The sequence below is a fragment of the Galendromus occidentalis genome, unplaced genomic scaffold (genome assembly GCF_000255335.2).
Source record: "Galendromus occidentalis unplaced genomic scaffold, Mocc_1.1 scf7180000077087, whole genome shotgun sequence".
Classification (NCBI taxonomy): Eukaryota; Metazoa; Arthropoda; class Arachnida; order Mesostigmata; family Phytoseiidae; genus Galendromus; species Galendromus occidentalis.
The window spans coordinates 227,638-249,769 of record NW_003805075.1 but is presented as its reverse complement, the minus strand read 5'-3'; the positions used below and the strand labels follow the sequence as shown (position 1 = coordinate 249,769).

Below are 22,132 nucleotides of genomic sequence, written 5' to 3'. Positions count from 1 at the left end.
GTATTCGAGCCCATCGAATTGGAACGCGGTCATTTCACTGATCGGTGAGGGGACGCTCTCAACTTCGATATGCCAGCGGCTGGATAATACTCATAGGCGCGAAACTTAACTCAGAGATACCTCAAATTCCAGCGATCAAGAGATCCGGGCAACAGACGAACCGGAGAGATTCCAATTGCGAAGCGTCAAAGTAACACCGGCGGACGAGATCGAAATCGCGGAGGAAGCCGAGTGGATCTACAGACAATGTTTCCAAAAGTCCACCATATCCGTACAGAAACCGTCAGGGAGCCAGGAGTCGTCCTCCCCCTCATCGTCCGGAGATCGGAACAGCGGACACCAACCGCTCGGAGGACGGAAGAACCGCAGTGCAGTCCCGAAGATCGCTGAAGCTCTGCGATTCATGAGAAATTCGCACTTCGAGGTGCCATTCATTGCGTTCTATCGCAAAGAATACGTCCAGCCCGATCTGACCATCAATGATCTGTGGATCATATACAAGTGAGTAGGCTACGCGTCGGAGGGCAGTCTGTTCTCCACCGCGGCGGGAGAGAAGAAACTATTTTCCCCCAAAACGATCAGATGCGTGACGTTGGAAACCTTCATTGCAGATGGGACGAGCGATGGTGTCAACTCCGCCAGCAGAAACAGAATATGGAGAAGCTGTTCAAGAAAATGCAAGAGTACATCTGTGAGCAAATTCTGAACGATGATGGAGCGGCTGAGCATCTCAGACAGGTAAGCCATCGCTCCCGATGGGTCCATCTTGGCATTTGCTTCCGTCTGTTCCCTTCCCGAGGCTCATTTGAACGATAATCTAACATCGGACCTTTCGTCACAGATCGAAGAGAACGATTTTGAACGTCTCCGAGACGCTCAGTCGCCCGAGGAGCTGAAAGACGTCTACCTTCACTTTCTCCTGTACTACGCCCAGGATCTGCCGGCGATGCAGGAAGCTAATCTACAGAAACGGAAGAAAAAGCGCGAGGAAGAACGCGTGAAAAGACTCGAGAGGCAGCGAGCTGCGAGAGAAGCCGGCGGCGACGGTGGGCTTGACGAAGAAGAGGAGATGGACGAAGGCGAGGAGGAGCTATTCCTGAAGAAATCGAGACGCAAGGACGGCTTCGCCGTTTGTCGCGAGATGGGATTGAGCGCACTCGCTAAGAAATTCGGGTTGACGCCGCAGCAATTCGGAGAGAATCTCAGAGACAATTACCAGCGGCATGAGGTCGTCCAGTTCCCCGTGCAGCCTTTGGAAGCTGCGGCTGAGTACGTCAACGAGCGACTCAAGACCCCTCTCGAAGTCCTGAATGGCGCCCGGTACATGGTAGCATGTGAGATCGCTCGCGATCCGACGGTCAGACGGTGCGTACGAGAAACATTCTTCGAGCGAGCGAAACTTTGTGTCGCTCCGACGAAAAAGGGATCGAAAGAGATCGACGAGTCGCATGCCTGCTACACGTTCAAGTACCTCAAAAACAAGCCGGTCAGATCCCTTCAAGCGGATCAGTACCTCAAGCTCAGCATGGCCGAAGAAGAGAAACTGCTCAAGATATCCATCCGTATGGATGGCGATGGATGACGACCGGTGAGTGAACGAAGACTTCGCGACTTTATCGGAGACTACTCCTAGAGCCCTGCTCACGGACAGCCCCACCGAAATTTCGATCGCGACTCCCTGTGTTCGAATTGCTTCTAACGATCTCTATCCACCAACAGAAAACGGCACTTACGCCAGTGAGGTGCGTCAACTGTATCACCGAGACGAGTTCTCGAAGAACGTCCAGGAATGGAACTCTCAACGAGAGGAAGCTCTTAATCACGCTTTGACGAAGATGTTGTATCCGACTTTTGAGAAAGAACTCAAACTGCGATTGCTGAGAGAAGCTTACGATAATGTGCTCCGTTCGGTGTCGAAGAAGTTCTACAACTGGCTTAAAGGTGAGTTACGCTCAGAAGATTTTCGCCATATTGAGTTCTCATCCCTCAGGACCATTTCGCCTAGTCCCAGGTATGAGACAAACGTACTACTTTCCTCTGTCTTTCCGATTCTCCAGTGGCCCCATACAATCCTCCGGACTGGATCCAGGAGGAGGAAGATTTTGACACGCGAGAGGGAGTCCGTATCTTCGCTATCGCATACCAGAACGACTGGAATGTCCCAGCTTTCGGAGCTCTCATCAATGGAGATGGTGAAGTGACAGATTACCTTCGCCTCGAAAATATACTCAAACGCAAGAACGCGTGGCGCGAGTCGGAGAGAGCGGCGAAGATCAGCGACCTGGCAAAACTGAAGAAATTCATCGCCGAGAAGAAACCGCACTGCGTCGTCATATCTGCGGAAAGCCGAGAAGCTCTGTCCATCAAAGAGGATGTGGAGCAGGTCATCAAAGAACTCGGAGACGACGACCAATTCCCCGCGGTACAGGTCATGCTTCTCGATTGCGGACTAGCTCTCGTTTACGCGAATTCGAAACGTGCCGAGCAAGAGTTTCGCGAATATCCACCTCTGCTGAAGCAAGCGGTCTCTCTTGCTCGCCGAATGCAGGATCCTTTAATAGAATTCAGTCAGCTGTGCGGTCCGGACGAAGAAATCCTCTGTCTGAAGTACCATCCACTCCAAGACAATGTTCCTAAAGAGGAGTTCCAATGGGCTCTGGCCCTCGAGCTCATCAATCGCACAAACGAGGTCGGGGTCGACATCAATCGGTGCATGGAGCAGTCACACACTTCGGAACTTCTGCAGTTCGTATCGGGCTTGGGTCCGAGAAAAGCGCACGCCATGATCAAAACCCTCAAACAGAGTCATTCGAAGTTGGACAGTCGAACGAGTCTGGTCACAACGTTGAAACTCGGCCCGAAAGTGTTCCTAAACTGTGCGGGTTTCATCCGCATCGAGAGCGGGTCCTTCCTCGACAACAACACGAGTGCCTACGCCGAGGTAATTGAGCGACGGAGGCGCATCGAATATCAGTGCCGAGCTTCCTGAAGTGGAGTTGACTCACGGATTTTCGCTTTTCAGATGCTTGACGGATCGCGCGTTCATCCAGAGATGTACGAATGGGCTCGGAAAATGGCGACGGATGCGCTCGAGTACGATGACAATGAGGACGCGAATTTGAATCCAGCCGACGCCCTCGAAGAGATTCTCGAGAATCCCGACAAACTCAAAGATCTCGATCTCGACGCTTTCGCCGTCGAACTCGAACGGCAAGGCTACGGAAACAAAAGCATCACCTTGTACGACATCCGTGCCGAGCTGAACAACCGATACAAAGATCTTCGTGTCGAATACGTACCACCCGAGCGAGAAATCCTTTTCAACCTCCTCACGAAGGAGACTCCGGAAACGTTTTTCGTAGGCAAGCTCGTCACGTGCCAAGTTTCGGGCATAGCCCGGAAGAAGCCTCAGGGCGAACAACTCGACCAGGCGAATCCAATCAGGAACGATGAGTCTGGCTTATGGCAGTGTCCGTTTTGCCTAAAGAACGATTTCCCTGAGCTCTCCGAAGTGTGGAATCATTTCGATGCGGGTAAATGCCCTGGTCAGGCCATGGGCGTGAAAGTACGTTTCGACAACGGCTTAAATGGCTTCATTCCGACAAAGAACCTGTCGGATAAACGAGTTTCCAACCCGGAAGAACGAGTGAAGATCGGACAGATCGCGCAAGGCAGGATCACCAAAATCGATATATCTCGATTTTCTGTCGATGTCACGACAAAAAGCTCCGATCTGGCCGACAAAAACGGTAAGCTTGGGGATGACTTATTCTTCACTCGGTTCCGAACCCTTCCCCTTCGGGGATGCGTTGGATATCCTTCGAGAGGAGCATTGAGTCCGCCTCGTGGTAATGAATCTCATCCATGGTTTTCGATCGCCGCAGGTGAATGGAAGCCGCCCAAAGATCTTTACTACGATCACGAGGCCGAGGAGAAAGAGCGTAAGAAAGTTAATGATGTCAGTAAGTTGAAGCAGCGACAAACTTACGTAAAACGTGTCATCGTGCACCCGTCGTACCACAACGTTTCCTTTAGTGAAGCTGTCAAGATACTGGATCGACAAGAACAAGGCGAAAGTGTGATCCGGCCATCATCCAAAGGTAGATCTTTCTCAATTTCTTCCTCGATTTCCCGGTCGCTAATAATTTTGAAACCATCAGCATATCACGCAGAGCTCGGGAACCCCCTCCCCCCATGCCAGACCGGGATTGTCTGACTCGTATCTGATTGCCTTCAATATTAATCGTAATTTTCGTCCCCTTTCTCAGGTGTTGATCATTTGACGGTAACTTGGAAAGTCCATAAGGATATTCTACAACACATCGACGTCCAGGAGAAAGGAAAAGAGAACAGTTTTTCCTTGGGCTCATCATTGGTCATCAATGGCGAGGAGTTTGAATGTTTGGATGAAATACTCGTCAAATATGTGCAACCCATGGCTGGTTACGCCAGAGACCTAATTAAGTTCAGGTACGCTTACTAGCGAAGAGCAAAGCTCCAATCGATCGGGAGGCTTTCGTCGAGAGAGAGAGTTCCCTAACTAACGCGAGTGCTCTTCATCCCCAGGTATTTCCAAGATTTCGAAGGCGGTAAGAAAGAGCTCGTGGAAAGATGGTTGACAGAAGAGAAACGGAAGGCGCCCTCGAGGATCCCCTATTGTGTCACCGCGTGCGCGCAATTCCCGGGAAAGTTCCTCTTGTCGTACCTACCAAGCTCGAAGCGTCGCCACGAATTCGTCTCCGTGACGCCCAGTGGCTATCGATACCGGCGAGAGACGTTCCACTCTGTAAACGGTCTGTTCCGATGGTTCAAGGAACATTTCGAAGCTCCCCTTATCAAAAAAACGTTTTATTATTTTAATCAATAAATTTTATTATAAACACGAAAATATTTATTCGAAGGGATGAGTGATGAGTCAGTACAAGAGCGGCCTAGCCGACCCCCACAAGGTCAGGCCCAGATGGTAGAGAACCGCTGACGGCTGCCCCGTTCCCCCGTTGGACCTCGATCGAGATCCTCTGCAGCAAGAATTCTGTTGATCTTCTGTCCCCCGAAATTTTTTCTATTCTCTTCCCTAATTCACGGAGGAATGCTTCGGTGGAGGGGCCCATGACCCCGAGCGTCTCGATTGCCACCGGCTGAACAATGAACCGAGTCTCGAACTCGCGGTATTTCGACAGCTTGCTCTTCTCGGCCCGGTCCGCAACCGAACCAGCCTTGCGAGCCGCGCGGGTCTGGTGCGAAGGGGCCATGGTATCCCACACCGTGGCATCCCAAGCCAACGGTTTCCCCGCGCTCCAGGGCGACAGGGTCAAGCCGTCTGAGCGGATCGCGGCATATTAATTATTGATAACCATATTGATATTCGATTCGCTCAGTCTCGAGCATTCTCCTTTCCCGACCAGCATGCATGTGTACATCTGGTAGGTGCATTTAGGGTGACCGACGGGTGGTCGAGTGGTTAGCGCGTTCGTCACTACTCGTGCAAACGTGCGTTTCACTTCGTGAGATGCCGCAACGACGCCGCTCGCGCGGGAGGCGGTGTGGGTTCGATCCCTGCTGCCGGAAAAATATGCAGGTACTCGGCCTTGATCCTCCTGGGTACATTTGCTCTATGGATCCGTCCTCGGAAGCAATGTGAATAACAGTACCCGGGACGTTAAACCTTGGCTGTGTGGTTCAGCCCGAAAAAGTAGGTGCATTTAGGGTGCGAGATGAAATTGGGGTTAGCGAAATATTCGATCTTTTCCACAGATTGTGATAGCTGCTGACCTCATACAGAAATCTGATCGTATCTCTCGCGATGGTTCGCGTACGATCCGGGCCTCGGTACGATCCGACTACAGTCGAACCCGCTTATAAGAGACCTCTCGGGGAATTGAAAATGGTCTCTTATATCCGGTTTCTCTAATATCCGAGGTACGGTCTTTCGATGAAAAGACCCGAAACATCTCGTTCCCGTATGACTCGGATGCCGGTATCATGATCCTGTGGAGAGACGATCATTTTCGGAGCAATGATACTATCGAACTGGCGTGTTATCTCATTCGCGCAGGTTCCGAGAGGAAGAGGAGTCATGGAACAGCAAACAGAAATTCTACTTGAGACGGTTCTCTCTTATATACGAGGTCTCCAACATGGAACTCTATGGGGCTGGGGTTTGAAAATTGTCTCTTACATCCGGTTTTCTCTTATATCCGAGTTTCTTATAAGCGAGGTTTTCAACATGAAGCCCTATGGAGAAAAAATCGGGGAATCGGGATCGGTCTCTTATATCCGGTTTTCTCTCTTAACCGGTTTTCTTATGAGCGGGTTCGACTGTATATCACTTGATCACAAACTTTATTTCATCGTCAAATAAAAACAAGTTCCCCACACAAATTTCGACTGCTCTTTTCACGATCATCGGACATGCGTCCCAAGGAACTCAATTCATCGTGAGGAATTCTAGCTCTCGACAAGGAATATCATGGGATCATTATCCTCGTCCTCATACCGCACACCCGACGGATACGCACGGATTCGACATCGCGCTCACTCAGTATAAATTCATCATCGCAGCGTGGTGCCAGAGATCCAGAATTGGCATGGAAGCGATGAGCGAACCCGAATGAGATAGCAGGTCAGGAGATGCAAGGGCTCCGTTCTGAACATATACGATACATGGAGTCTGTCTGGGAGCTGATTGGAATTCTCCGTCGAAGTTATGGGACAGATGGAACTTGAAAATCGGATAGACAGACTTTAGACTGAGTGAGACCCCGATAGCTCGTGAGAGAAGCGAGTAAGAAAATTCGGCGACACCAGGGACTAGAATCACAAGACCTATCGGCGCGGGGCCTCCATTCTGACATTGTCATTCGCATCGTCGAGGATCTGCTCAGCTGATCTTATGCACCGCGGACAAAGTCATCAGAGTAATGCTGGGAAGTTTTTCTCGACAGAATCGCGGTTAACGAACGACATCGTACCGTCACCGAAGTTGGGGAATTCCTTCGGAGAAATATCTCTGCGAGCTCGCTTCTTGCGCTGCTCAGTATTGACCGCCTCTGCCGCCCATCCCTCCGCTTCCCCCCATCCCGCTCCCTCCGCCCCCTCCCCCACCCATCCCTCCACCCCCTCTACCTGCCCCACCGCCCATTCCTCCGCCGTAGTCCTCGTAGCCGGGCGTACTGGGTGCAGGGGTAGTTTCCATGTGGTTGTATTCCCAGTAGTGCTCGCCGTAGCCTCCCCGTTTGTCACCCCAATGGACTTTGGTCCGGAATCTTGGTCCGTGACGCGATTCGTGGCGTTCGATGAAGTGATAAGGATTTCCTTTCCGGTATCCGAACTCGTAGGTGTCCATTTGCGGGACCTTCGCGTACCTGTGAGCGTGGTACTGATCAAGACAAAACAGAATCGTAAAACCTTGCATCAGGGCGATTCGCAATCCATCGATCCTGTAACTTACTGAAAGTATCCGGAATGATCCCCACCGCCTCCTCCGCCACCACCGCCACCACCGCCTCCTCCGCCTCCTCCGCCACCACCGCCTCCTCCGCCACCACCACCTCCCCCACCGAAGCCACCTGCCCCTCCTCCGAACCCGCCACCAGCCCCTACCCCGCCCCCTCCGCCGTTCCCACCCGCTCCACCTGCGCCCAATGAGAAGCCAGTGGGGGGCATGCCACCTCCGCCTCCGCTGAAGCCATGTCTCATCCTCGAGCCGCTAATCGTTCCTTGAGCTTCACTGTCCCCCGTCGCATTTTCAGACGTATCGGCGGCAGGCGGCGCCGGCACCGCGGTCTGAGGAGCTCGCTGAGACGACGCCGGATGCAGCTCCGCAAGCGGCGGTCGAGTGCGGTAGCTCCGTCGTGCATGCTTGGGGCGGAAGGGAACCGACTTCCGATCCAGATGGCTTGCCGATGAATCTCCGAGCAGATTAAGAATCAGGATAATGTGATGGGTAATCACCTAAAAAGGGCAGGTGTCAACGGAAATCTGCTCGACACGTGATGAGTCAAACTGCTCTCCTGGCACACCGTCCGAACTGGATCTCCGGTATTCTACCCACCACGAGAACTGCAGACGAGGGGGCTCGCATCGTCTCGCACAGAAAGGTCGCTTGACCATTTTCTTTTGCTCTATATATACAAGGGAAGGGGTCAGAGAGGACTGCAGATGCGTTGATGCGTCTCTTCCCGCTTTCTTGCAAAGACTACGTCGAAAGGCGACGAGTTCGTTCGACATTGCCCCGTCGGAAGTTATCGGAGGGAAAAGAAACCGACAATGCCTCCAAGCAAGTTTTTGCTCTGCAAAGCTGGTCACACTCGCTGCTCATCGACGAAGCGTCATCGCTTATTGTCTGGTCAAGTGTCCGCTCTTCTTATGCAATAGGAAAAAAAATTGAGGACAAAAACACCTCTCGAGTCTCCCAGCGGAGTCAGCCGACCGTGTATGGTATTACGGTCGATGAGGACGCCGATGATCCCCCTTCGCACAATCCTTCGCGAGCTCCAGGGTTCTATTCGATATCACAGTCATTAGAAGGATGATTCCAGGAAGTATGTACAGATTTTATTCGAAATATAACAGCCTATCGACGTTATGCCTACCGGCAATTATTATTGAAATCGATTTCACTATTCCTAAGAAGTCCCCGCAATTCTTCCGTCAGCAGCGCATACAGCTCACTCGCGTCGTGTTTGTAGACCCACTTCGAGGACACGAAGTCGTATCTGCGAGGCAAGGTAATGACTCCGCTTAGAAGAGGGAACCGAGTCAGCGACTCACTCAAATTCGATCGGATGAGCTCCGCTTGCCCGATCACTCACCTTTTTGGTCCGGAGATGGGACTAGAGAGCCAGATTTGCTTGTTCGGACTCTGCTTGTTGATTACGTAGGTTCCGAGATCATCTCCTAATTTAACAGTCAGAACGCCATCACTCAAGTTCACGTCGGAATCTTCAACGCTCTCTAAGATTGTTTCGAAATACTCGCACAAGTTGTCCAGAGTGATCTTGCTCTGTTTTTCGTATTCGATAGACGATAATGCCACGAGCCGGCCCGATGTACCGAAGCTTGACTTCTGTATCTTGAGCAGGGCCGGGAGTCCCGATTCCACACAATCGAAACCAACAATAACTCTACGGAGATGCGCTCCCTGTGAAATGACCCGTCGAAGCATATCTCCCTGGGAAGGAAACACCAGCTGATCCGCTCAGAGAGTGGAGGATGAGCGCGCCGGGATAACACAGCAGCAACATATGACCTATGTTTACAGCGGAGTTTCTGTCGAGAATCGCTAGGGGGCGCCGGAACGGCCGAGGACGACAGAGAGTTCGAATTCCGTCTTCCATGATACCGTGATGTGCGCGATAAGTGCCGGAACAATCTCCGTCACAGGACGTTGCCAGCCGTCATTTGTATGCCACGAATTCTCGTGGCGAAGAACCGCACGGGTCCTATACCATTGCTCTGTTTGAGAATTGAAAGCAGCGATGAATCACAGCAAGCTCGATACGAGCTCAGCTACGGCGGAGGAATCAACAAGAAGACTTTCGCTCCTCATCTGTTGTCTTTATTCTTCAAAAAGGCTCCAGATATCCGTTCTGGATCGAAATCTTACATTATCGCTCCCTGTCAACTTGTATGGCACTCAATATCTTACAATGAGCGGTTATCCTTCCGTCACCTCGAGATGGATCGATCACGATCCAACTACCTAGAGACGCACGCTCCTATATATGTATATTTATCGTTTATCACAATAGCGTTCCGTCGTCAACCACACACTCTATATTCGTCCATCGTGCATTCGAATTCTGATTCGTGAATCTGCATTCAAACTCTGCATTCGAATTCTGATTCGTGAATCGTGCATTCCTGCTCCGTCGTCGATTTGAGATTCATGAGGTCTCGACATCTGCGAGAGCAATCTGAGAAGACTTGCGGAAATCCCCAGAACCAATGTAAACATTTCGCGAGACACTTCCCTCCCCTCTTCGAGCAAAATTCGTCGTGCGTCCACCAAGTCTCGAGCAAAATCCCGAGGGATCCGGCATCCTGATGATCTGATCGGTCCAGGATTAGACTGCGGGACTCTTAACAGTCTAGTTCCTCCTCCCCGCAGCGCTCCTCCCTTCGGGAGATCTTATCGACCGGCAGAGCATCCGCCGAGTGTCCACATGACTAGTAGTCTCTCATTCAAGGAGTTTCGACAGAGCTCTCGGGAAGCGACTCCCGGAGTGCGCGGAGAACTCCACTGTGATCAGGAACTCAAGGCGGGCTCTCCACCCTTTGAGACAGCGGATCGCCAGGCGAAATCGCGATGACGGCGACGGCTGTCTTTCTTTTGCGGGGGAGATTATAATTGGCTCTACAATTTGCTCGGTTGTAGTACCATCAGCATCTTATCCATTAAGAAAGACTGCTTTGAGAAAATTTGGTGCGAGCTCATGTACCCATCGGAGACATATAGGCAGGGCTCGAGTCCTTTCTGCACCGGTCTACCGTAATCCCAATTGAATAAAGGGGGATATTGATTAATTGAAAACAAATATGACCCTTCCAAGCGACCATCCTTCGTGAGGATGTGGAGTCCACGCCTATTGATGGCAACCACTACGTCTCTTGAGCCGAAAAACGAATCGAGAGCACCCTCGAAGAATGCGCTGCCGTAGAAAACTAGCTTCCGACACACGTCGAGATAGTCCCTCATCAACGAGTGCTTGTCCGTGCACCGACACATCAGAAGGTCCTTGTACTCTTGCACGAGTTTCTTTTCGATGCTTTGGCCGAAAAAACTGCTTTTGATATGTCTATGGGGCAAGTAATGACCGGCTTTATCCGCCAAAACATCGCAGGCGCTCTGACCTTCGAGTTCGATCGCTGCTTGGAATGCGGCTAATCGTAGCGCGACGTGTTCGGTGACGGGATAACGACCTGCGAACAACAGATCGAACGAATTAAGTAGTGTCACATAATCACCGTGTTTGGGTGAGCTATCACAAATCGTAACTCTCTTGAGTTGCGAATTGTGATTGCTTCTTGCATACTCAGTCACTGCCGATACTCTTGTAGTCTCGAATCGGTTCTCTTAATCTCAGATCTTTCAAGTGAACAGATTCCAAACTGACTCACCATCGAGGACGTTGCAGCGAGCTTCGTGATACAGTAGCTCTAAAACCGAGGAATTCCTCTGGCAGATGGCGCGCTCTTCTTCCTCACCGAGGGTCACATTACGCTGGAGTATCAATTTCGGTTCTCCCACCAGAGGGACCGGCAGGGTACAGTACGCATTAACCAACTCCGTCCAAACTTTATAAACTTCATAAGGAGCCCGCCCTGTAACGATAAGACATCAGTGTTGTCGTCATAATCCACGTTGCTAGTCGAATAACGGCCGGATAGCCGACTGGTCAGAACGGTCTTCGCGTCACATGCACATTTCCGCGGGCCACATTGGCGTTGCATCGTGCGGGAGGCTGCGTGCTTCCGATCCCTGCAGCCGTCTACTTCGAGGGTGCTCTCCATGGTTCCCATTCTTCGCGGGTGAATGCCGGAGCGGTTCCCAGGCCAAGGCCTACCCAATTACGGTACCTAGCCCGCCGCAACACAGACGCCTGGCGTCTCTTGCGGCGGAAGGGGTAGGCAAGCCGGAGGGATGAAAAAGAGTGAACAGAACGAAATTCTCACCTGGTTCGAGTTGCAATTCGAAATCCGCATTGGCAATCCATACGGCGAAAACTAGACATGCGTCTTGCCCCAAGCCTGGCTCACACGGAGCATCGGCAATTTGTTGCAATATCTGACCCGCAGTGACTGTCGTCAGGCATTCCACTTGTAGGGCTAAACAGCTTCGATTTAATAAATATACACAGCAAGCCTGGAAGATTGCGAGAGTTGTCACCCTATGAGCCAGTTCTTCCGAGTAGTGGTGCGAGATACCGCTCAGGTTTCATCCCACAAACGATCAATTAGCTCGGAGGACGAATCCGATTTACTCCTACCTGACTCCCCCTGGACTTATTGTTGCTTAATAGGTTCGCCGAGGCCGTTGAGATTGCTGAAGCTGGAGGTGTCGGCGTTGGTATGACCGGCTGGGTCCGGATCGGTGTATGTTTCGCTGGGCACCAATCCGCACCGGAGGGTGCGGGCGGTGTCACGAACGAGTCCCCGCGCCGGGCCGTTCCATAGAGTCCGGCATTGTTTCGCATGTTCCAGTAATCGTCCGAGCTACTGGTGGCTGGGAAGCCTGGAAATAATTCGAAAGTTCTCTTGGTCACCAATGTCTCGACTCTCGGTTCGGAAGCCTGGATCCCCAATCTGAATGATCTTGTGAGCCTAGAGACAGATTTTCGCAGTCTGAACCGACGTCGGTGGAAAATGTGAGGACCGTAGTTGTATTGTCTTGCTAAACATGGCAGGAGCAGGGAGTAAGGAGGGAGCTGCGCGTCGGGCAATCTTCATGTGAACGGCCTATATCAATCTCCCCGATCATTGCAGGCCCAGTGTTCTCGCTCATCGACTCTGATGGGAACAGCTTCCTCCAGATATATGTCGTGTTGAGCGTTCCTTCGAAACGTAAATCGAAACCCATTATGCTGCACGAGACTCGAATATATCTGTCGAGCTCTGACTCTTGTGCGTCAAGCTTAACTCCTGAGAAGGGATGATAGTCCCCAGGAAATTAGAAGAAAATCGTTGTGAGCCCGGAGAGTGGTGATTCCAGCGGATCTCTTGCGCTCGCTTCCGTTCCTTAAACGATGGGGAAACCACCAGGCTAACAGGCAGAAGCCTCCCCATAGAATGAGGATGCTCCGCGGTAGGTTTCCCATCCGAGACTGGGTATCAGCTTACCGACGGGTTGCATGGCCCAGCCAGACCAGTTCCAGGCACTGGAACGCCCTTCAACCTAGAGCATCCGGTAAGTTCTATTCCAGTTTCTCTCGACAACACTCTGATGTACAACTCGAAGGAGCCCAAGCACCAGCCCAGAGCTCTTTGCGCATGCGTCGACAGAGAGCACACAACATACGAACTTACGTATCGACTGATTTCAAGATCTCGATGGTTTCTCAGACATCTCAGAGAGGTTTCTAGGCTAAAGACCTATCTGACACGCACTTCGGGATCGCACCCCACCACAAGAATCGAACGTTTTCTGGCAGCTTTCGGCATCTGTGAAAGCGCCAAGTTTGAAAAAAAATGAGATCTTCCGCTCTTTAGACTCGCTCGCGCACAACCAGCAACAGGCATCGGAACCTGCCAAAACCGCTTAGAATTGTAACTCGGCGCGGTCTTTGAGCTCCGAAAATCCTGGAGGGCTTATCTCGAAAATTTCCCCATCGAATCCTGCGAGGCCATCCGATAACCTTCGAGTTTCTCTACCCGGAGACCCTCGGTCAAGAACCTCGCTGGGCTCAACGACAGTCCTCGGATTCGTTGTCCCGAATATAACCGGGGTCGAATCCTGAAAGAGCCCTGTAGGTAGAATTCCGATTATTCTCGGCTCTCTTTTCTTGGGGTTTGCTGAATATGACGGAAACAAATGCCATCGACCAATCGTATGATCAATCATAGCAACGCCAGGTCGAATGCAGCGAGTGCGAGAAGTATATTGCAGTCTCGAATGAGGCGCTTCCTATTCTCGATCGAGATCGAAAAAATTCTTTATTGGCTCACGTAGACGGATTGTCGGTCGGCGATTTAGAAGACACATTCGGTTTTCTGGCCGGAAGACACTCACAGAGGATTCGGATCCAATATTGGCACACTCACAACTGATAAGGGACTGTAGACTATCGCTCCGGCTTAGTTAGAGTAATCACCTGTGAAAATCCATAGTCCCCTGGCCTCTTGAGTACAAGGTCTGATTGACCGATCTAGATACACCGAGTGTTCTTTGATTCGATCTTGAACTCGCGGCGGGGAAAACGGAGCTTCCGCACCCTGATTGCACTTATGGCTCCTCGGTCTGGGACGTCATCTGCGGTTCTGACCATCACAGCGACTTCCTATCTCTCTTATCCCGGCAGCGCGCTCACTCCTTGCTGATACGATTCTACGATGTACTTGGTCGTGTCGAACTTGGGTACGACAGAATAAATAAAAGAAAAGTTGGTCTCGAAGTTTGAGTAGAGAGTTTTGGGACGACGAGTGCAGAATATTGTCGTTTTCCTCGTTTTCTCTATTGTGACCGAGCGCCGCGAACGACGTATAATCGCTTGTGTTTCCCCGGGGAGGTTCGGGATCGAGATGAATCAATTGAAGGAATCTTCAGGTAAAAAGATAAGAATTTCTGTGGAGGAGGTACAGTGACTGTCTCTGAAATTCGAGCCGATTCCTCGGGGACTAAAATAGGGAAGAGAAGCCGAAATGGTCCAGATCGGGATCGATCCGGGAATATCGGTTGTCTCTTTGAACTCTCCGCGCATCCAAAGATCAGAGAACCACAAGTTTACAATATATTAAATTGTAGGGAGTCGATTGTCCATCGTAGAAATGACTATGCTCATCGCTTGGAAACGTGCGCATCGCCTAACATACATTTCCAGTCGAATTTGACATTGCTTGCGTGAGTGAGCGTCTGAAAGGGCGCTCCGATTAGTCCCCAACTGGGAACTCGACCCGAGTTTTCCTCGACGACCGCAACCCCGACGTAAGGGATTTTGTGTACAATATGGACAAGCTCTTGCGCCGTTCGAATTTTCGCACCGGTCAGCTGACGCGTACAGACGTCGAGAGTGGCCGAGTGGCCGAGAAACATCACATCCCCCCTAATCTGCTTAGAGGTCTCTAGAAGAGTTTGGGTAACTACATAGCTACGGCTGAAATATTCCTCGCACGACTCCGACTTCTTGGAGAGAAGTTCGTCGACCGACATGAGAGGTTTGTACGTAGTGTTTATGGGGAACCCGAAATCTTTCAATTCCTGGGGTTTGAACCATACTGGCTGAATGTCGGGATACCAAGCCAACCATTCGAACAAGCCCGGTTCGATGTTGATTAACGGGGTTGGCGACTGAAGAGCTTTCAAGATTGTTGTGGCAGTTTGAACGCACCGCAGGGAAGGCGAACAGAAGACCTGAGAAAATCGAATACCAGCTTCGAACATGGCTTCTCCCGTTAGCGATGCCTGATACAGTCCAAAACGGGTCAGAGGAGAATCCTTGAGGTAATCCATGGGTTTCCGAGGGAGAACCGTTTTGGGCATGTTGATGTCCCTCGGGGTGTAGTTCCCGTGCTGGTCAAAGCACGCCGGGATCCAAGGTCCGAAGGTGAAGTCGATTCGTTCAGCGTGACGGACGACGAACAGACGACGCGGCCTGTGCTCTCCGTTGTCCGCGGCCATCGAGAGAAATTCTATGTTTTCGTAAAGGGTTTCTTCTTTCGGGGACGGAAGGTCTGAGTTTGAGACGACCGGGAGAATTTTCCTCTCGACCGGAGTCGGCTTGTGATTCACGGAAACAGCGCTCGCTTCTTGTTGGGGAATCGAGGGCGAGGCGGCTTTGGGGGGCGAGGGAGCGGTGACCGGGCTGCTCGGAGGTCGCGGTATATCGTCACTGAAATTGTTCTTGCATATCGTGATGCTCTTGTGCATCGTCCATGCATCGGATTCGGCCGTTCGTTCGATGTAGTTCTTGGGCAGAAAGCCCGAGCAACCCGAGAGCCACGACGTACCCTCGACCCAACCATCGGACGATCCGTTCAACTTCTCCCCGGATACGTAGACGAGATCTCCTATTACAAGCTCTAACTCGTCGGCTTCTTGTGGTGTGTGCGAGTAGAGAACCTTGTGAACTTCATTTCCTTTGATTCTCATATCTCGCGAGTACAGTCTGAGCTCCCAACAGGCGGGAGCCTCGGTGTCGATCATCTGCGTGAGTTTCTCGAGGCTCCCGTAGTGAGTAACGTCGAACTGGTATGCCAGCGTGACGTGAAGCGCTTTAAGGTAGGGTTCGACGCTGATTTGCAGATCCGACGTTTCCCGCATGAAATTGACGCTGATTTTCTTCAGCATCTCGTTGTGTTTCTGATCGACGAACAGACCGAGAAACGTCTGCGAGGTGTAATGCTCCAGCTTGATTCGGTCAGGCAACTCCCCTTTGAGTTTATCACAGATCAATTCGAGAGCCTTGATCACGTCGGAGACAGAATCATCCGCCAGCTGGAAGAACGAACACAACGTGATGTGAGGAAGATAATTGTGAGCCCCGTTCCGACCGTGCTGCAGCATCGACTGTAGGAAAAAGTTCTGCAGCTGACCGAACAGGGGACCGGAAGGACACAGGTAAAGGATGTACTCTCTCGGAGTGCAGCTATCGAGCGTGGGATCGTTGACATGTGACAGCAGCCAGTCGGCGGCCAGCTGCACTCCCCGTTCTCCGGTCGCTGCGAGGGCTTTCTCCGCGCGATGCTTCGGAAAGCCCATTTGCAGAAGAATTTGAAGTGCACTCAGCTGGGGAGGCGCTCGGGGTCTTCCAGGTGCCCGGCGCGGTGGAGGTAGCAAGGCGGCCATTTCCCCCACCACCACCACCAGACCAACCCGTGATGGGAGAGGTTGTTATGGTTCCCGAGCCATTCCTCTGCAACGATGGCCACGAATTATATGGAACAACGGGATGTTCACAGATAGCAGCAACGCCGACACGAGTGACAGCTCACACAGTAGCGATTTCAGCGAGAGCCGAGAAACCACAAGGCTGTGAGCATCCGGAACGAATGCTCAACATGGGCGAGTGCAGAGAGATCAGTGTGAGTCGTCGCACCGCTAAAAACACGGACTATTGGAGCCAGGCAGCCAGCGTCAAGAAAGAAGCGGCAGCAACGATCGACGAGACGGCGACGATGATCATCATCACAACAATAATATAGCCCCGCTATTGTTTGTAAATACCTGTGCAGCCGACGACGAGTGAGGAAGGATAGAGAGGTGAGAGGAGCTAGAGCCGAGACATCTCACTCATGTCAGTCAGTCAGCTGTATCGACATGCTTACAGTACCGCTAAGAAGTTTCGAAGCACCCAATGTGACGGCTGAAAATCGATTTCGATACCAACATAATAGATAGTATTGAGCTGCCGCTAGATAAAGACGAGAGAGCGATGTAACCCGTCACCATGGTCAGCTTCATCGTCGGCATGACTCCTTCTCTGTGCTATGCTCGAGAAACCGACCCGATCGAAAACGCGATTTTACGGAATATAACAGGGCCTAAATACAAGCGCAGGATACTCTCCATCAACAGAGGAAGCTCCCAGCCGGACTTCATTCCGATATACCCACTCGATCTCCAGGAAAAACTGAACTTCGATGCCATCCGTACTGACTTCATCCGGGAATCATTCGAATTTCGGCGCGCTTCAGGCGTAAGCGCAGCAACCGTCACACTGTACACTTGGGCGCGTATAGGAGTCCTACGTCAATAAGGTCACGTCTCCACACGTCGAAGACGATGACAGTCCACGTGCTCGGTAGCCGAGGGGTCACCGCTGCCGACGCAACCTGCTATCTTCGGGGAGGTCCGGGATTCGAGTCCCTCGAGGACGGCCGATTTCCCTCGTCGGGATCGGTATCGGGAAAGTGGGCTCTGTGGGTGGCTTGAGGAGAGAGATCAATAGCGCCAATGCTGATACCAAGTCTCGCCATGGCTGAAGTTGAAAAAAAACGTCCGCCATCAAATTCAAACATCGTGGAACCCGTAGAGTCAATAAGGAAGCTCATTACTTCCCGATAGTATTTAACCGACGGTGGCGAAGAAGTCGACCTGCGACCTCTACCACGGTGCCTTGCACAGAGCAGGATTCAAATTCCGAGAAATTGCTCGCGTGCAGAGTGAGTCCGGCAATCGGTATACGGTGAGCACAAGTCCCATCCATGCAAGAATTATCTTCGTTCCGAAAAGAGGAAGGGGGTTTAGATGTGTCATGGTCTGGCCCCCGCGCCCAGACCATGACACATCCAAAGTCAGTTGTGAAGATAAGATTAGAGGAATGCCTAGTCGAAGAGGACATTGTGAAAAGAAGGAACTCGTATCCTTCGGAACCTCTCGCGATCACGGAGATGAGTTTGGAAAGAGAACTGAATGTCGAAGAAAAAGCTTTTTGTATTCCTCCGGAACGTGTGATCGGTATTTCCGCCAGAAGGAATTTCCGGCGTTCTGGGTTTCGGCGTTCCAGGTTTCGGCTTTCTAGGTTTCGGCGTGAAAGTTTCGGCTTACTGGGTCTATACCCTCCGATCGAACTGCTGTGGGACGAACTCGACAGAGCAATCCGAAATGAGGAGCTTCCAAGTATGGATGTATGGATGCACTTTGAGTGCCTTGCAAAGAAATGGGGTGACATCGGGCAGGATACTCTGGACAGTCTGACGAGGAGGATGCCTAGAATTCGCGCCGCGGTAATTGAAGCTAAAGGCGGACTCTTTGGAGAGAACAAGACCTTTTGTCGGAGAAATAAAAATGAGCTGAATCTTGATTTTTTTTTCGGTATCGATCTTACGATGAGATATCGGCCAGCAAATAGGCTGAGAGCTCAGTCTGCTAATGGAGAATATCCGTGGCTCCTCCATGGTGACCCTAGAGAGAGGAATCGCCTTTCCGTTCGAATCTGTTTTCCGAGCATAATGTAAAGGGGGAGTCGCCGACAGTTGAGTCGGCCGCGCGGCGAGTGGTCCAGTTGCTTTCGTCTTCATCTACCTAAGGCTTGATACTGATCCATTCGGTCTGAAACGCGACACGCGACTTACAGCGGAACCAAAGGGTGCGTCGAGGCGTCAAGGCGGTACTCTACATACCTCACAAATTATTGGACTGGCTCCGTGCCTACCTGGCAACTGAGCTCCGACCTCGGCTGCGCCATATCTCGCCGAGGATGCGCCTCTTCTTCTCACCTTATTTCTCGACATCGTCGCCTTCAGCAGTGACCACCTACTTAAGATTTCCACCTGATTCGACAACAGCAGATGGAGGAAGGCCAATCCACAGGCTGTCGCGGATCTCGGACCCCGCATTCAACGGAGCGTCAAAGTGTTCTAGATACTCTCCTCGACTCAGCGTGCGCGGCGCACAGAAACTCGGTGCAAGGAGCTCTTCCAAAACAGAATCCGTTCGGAAAATAAATCAACGTTTTCTAACATCGACATGATCGATCATCATTTGACCTGCTGGTTGGTCGGCTCGCGGAATTCTCCATTCTATGAGCCTTCAGCACATCGTTCAGTCATGCTGTAGAAGGACCGTGAGGGATGGGATGGCTTCTCCTCTCTTCTGCTTCCTGACGAGACTTTTTCTCTCAGGCCACCCCGATTGTGACCTCCGAGGAACTCGGACCTCCACATCAGGCTCAACTTCCCGAGCGAGCTGCGTGTCCCATCCAGGAGATTCTCGGAGAATCTGACGGAGTTATTTCTTTAGATGGACGCTCTCGAGGATGGAATATCGAGGCTCGGCGTATGCACAGAGAAGCTTATGAACGCAATCCGTTGTACCAGGTCACTAGGACACTTCAAATCACGTTCAACATCAATATTAGTAGTCCGCCTAAATCTGATGCAGAGCTTGATGAACAAAACAGCGCTGGCGCTCAGGAGTGGCGGGCACGCGACGCGTTTCCTTCGCCTCTTGTGAGGTCGTTTTCCACCCGCGGAACGAATCTTCGGAACGAGCTCGGAACACTTGTCCAGCCATGATCTGTCCCGTTCGTCTCGCAACGCCGGAAGCCATGATGAATCCGGAAATGAGCCTTGCGTTGCTACCGAAAGAGACAAAAACTGAATTGGCGCGATGACTATCCCGCCTCCGAACTCGCACCCGCGAGGCTAATTGGTACATAATTATGCGGCGGAGTCCAACTCGCACGCTGCTGGCCACTCCAGACTCCTGCTCGAGGAGATCGGATTGCGGAACATCCCCCTCCTTGGTCATTCTTATTAGACTGGGTTTGGGCTCTGAGACCAAATAACAGATCAGAATCAGAGTGCGAGAAGATACATCATCGGGAACAGAAAGTGAGCGATTGGCAACGCGAACGTCAAACGAAATCATCGGCGATAGGTGCTAAGCTGGTTTCCGGCTACAGGCCAGATATCGGAGCTCTACCGCATGATTTTCGAAAGTTGCCGACTCCGTGACCACCCGCCGGACCAGGATAAATACGGGGACTAAGGGATGATTGGGATTATTCTGATACCTAGTTCGTAGGGATGCGGAATAGCACTATCGTAGGAGCATGGTTTGAGCATTGAGCGTCGCGGACCAATGTTTCTCACGAATTCCGTGGACTCCTGATTCTCGCACATCCGGTTACAGTCCTGAGGCTGCCTCGGGATCCCGCATTTGGCTTATGCAAGCCTGATGCGATGCTGTGAATAATCCTTTCGGAGATCGACTCGAATCTGGCGAGGATCGGCTTTTCCCTGGAATATTGAGTCGGACATCGGCGAATGCGCTCGGGAGCTCCTAGAGTCCTAGAGGGTCACGAAAGCCTGCACTTCTGAGAGAGATATTGATGCTCCATCGCCTCATGACAGCGCGTCTTGTTAAAAAAAATCGACTCCCGTACCAAAAAAGCTGCCCCGGCGTATCCCCGCCCTGTCACGTGACACAGTCACGGCTGAATTCGGGAAGAAATGAGAGCTCGAAACTCGGCTGGGCGAAGCGGGGGGACCCGGAGGCGACTGACTGACCTTCATGCGCCCTCATTACGGAGTATCTTTCGCAAATTCATGATCTCCGCATAAGGGCTGGGCTTGGAGGCGATGGAAGGGCATCACGAGCATACTAACTTGCGATGGAAGCCGGAGGGGGGCGTTTCCAGAACTGGATTCGCAGCTTGTTTTGGAACGCCAAGCAAGACTCTTGAATCGCTCGGAAAATCAAGTATTACTTCTCGCAGCAGAGCCGCTGTAGAGTGAAGTCCGTCGAAGACAAACCTGAGATCAAAGTTCCGCTGGTAGGACCGACCAGGAGAAGATCAACGAGATCAAAAACAAAGCATCTTCATCTGTCAAGAAATAGTGAACCATGTCGTTTATTTTGGTGTACCGCGTTTAAGTAGTATGTAGATACTGACAGTATTCATCCAAAAGTTTTCCATGGATGTGTTCGGATGACACGGAAATGCAGCGTTGGAGATTTGGGTAGATTCGGCGTCCGGCCATACCGCTCTCCTGGCTCATGGAATTATCAGGTTGAACCAGCTCGTCATCGAAGTCGTTGTGGAGAGAGAGTAGACCGTAGCTTAGTCCCAGTCAAGCGCGGGCATATACTGATAACAGCACTCCAAGTTAGTATTAGAATAGTTTTTTCCGTAAATTGATGCATTTTCACTCGCGTTCGATCCCGTCGTTGCTACCGTCGCGATCAGGCAGAGACGGTTCGTTTCACGATCCCGAGTCAACGCTGACAAATATACGCGAGTTCTCCCTAGCACTAATGACGACAGAAGAAATCAATGACTCACTCAGTCTGTATGTTTCGCGTCTGTTCTCTGTGTGTTCATTTGTTGGGAACTACGTTCATAATTCATATATATTGTCTCTTTTCAATATAAATGTATGTGTCTGGATTGGAATTGATTTCATCTCGAGCTCAATCAGTCGAAATCTTGACAAAGTTTGATTGCTAACTAATCCCCGAACTCGAAGGTCATCCGTGTTGTGGTACCCTCATGCTGATTCAGTTGCAAACGTCGACGATCACGACAACGATGAGGGATAAGAGATGCACTCATGTCAGCAGTGATGGTGCTCAGGATGACAATAATAGTGATGAACCAATGTGGATGAGGATGATATCCCTGATCAGAGGGCAGAGTACCTAGGGGTCTTCCGCGACGAAATTCTCATGTGGCAAACAAACCGTGGTCGGCCTGCTACGACTCAATTCGGAAGCATTCCACGGAAGCGTGCTGAGTCTTGCCTGACGACGCTAAATAATATGTACGATGACAACGCACGTCGCGGATCGTCTCAGCGAGGGCTGACAAGCCGACATCAATACTTATGATGATAATGTTGACAATATCGATGATTTTAATAATCGGCGTACCGAGGTCTTTTCCAGCGAAACCCTACGAACTCGAGGCGATCATGTAATCGTAGAAGACATACGACGATCGTACATGGCCAAGCCGACCAAGACTGGATGATG

General features: G+C 51.4%; 4 protein-coding genes across 4 annotated transcripts; 1 reads left to right on the top strand and 3 right to left on the bottom strand.

Moving 5' to 3' along the window:
• Window positions 1–3: 3 nt before the first annotated feature.
• Window positions 4–4,888, top strand: LOC100900339 (transcription elongation factor SPT6; the record flags this gene model as incomplete). Its single annotated transcript, XM_003740851.1, is given in 10 exon segments — window positions 4–44; window positions 133–501; window positions 612–738; window positions 842–1,592; window positions 1,720–1,941; window positions 2,058–2,941; window positions 3,023–3,749; window positions 3,885–4,100; window positions 4,269–4,470; window positions 4,567–4,888. Coding segments are annotated over 10 exon segments (3,840 nt in total), but the record flags the coding sequence as incomplete, so codon positions are not given.
• Window positions 4,889–8,546: 3,658 nt separating this feature from the next.
• Window positions 8,547–9,191, bottom strand: fh (frataxin). The gene is made up of 2 exons (XM_003740834.2): window positions 8,814–9,191; window positions 8,547–8,717 (listed from the first exon to the last, which is right to left on the bottom strand). The coding sequence occupies exons 1-2, from the start codon at window positions 9,164–9,166 to the stop codon at window positions 8,591–8,593; spliced, it is 480 nt and encodes a 159-aa protein (XP_003740882.1). The 5' UTR covers window positions 9,167–9,191; the 3' UTR covers window positions 8,547–8,590.
• Window positions 9,192–10,329: 1,138 nt separating this feature from the next.
• On the bottom strand, window positions 10,330–12,853 carry Bili (FERM domain-containing protein 8 Bili). Its single transcript, XM_003740850.2, has 5 exons — window positions 12,841–12,853; window positions 11,991–12,235; window positions 11,677–11,866; window positions 11,122–11,325; window positions 10,330–10,923 (listed from the first exon to the last, which is right to left on the bottom strand). Exons 1-5 carry the CDS (start codon window positions 12,851–12,853, stop codon window positions 10,358–10,360), a joined length of 1,218 nt encoding a protein of 405 aa, XP_003740898.1. The 3' UTR covers window positions 10,330–10,357.
• A 1,347-nt stretch (window positions 12,854–14,200) lies between these two features.
• Window positions 14,201–16,574, bottom strand: Epp (Ecdysteroid phosphate phosphatase). Its single transcript, XM_018638537.1, has one exon. It carries the CDS (start codon window positions 16,499–16,501, stop codon window positions 14,495–14,497), a length of 2,007 nt encoding a protein of 668 aa, XP_018494053.1. The 5' UTR covers window positions 16,502–16,574; the 3' UTR covers window positions 14,201–14,494.
• Window positions 16,575–22,132: the final 5,558 nt, after the last annotated feature.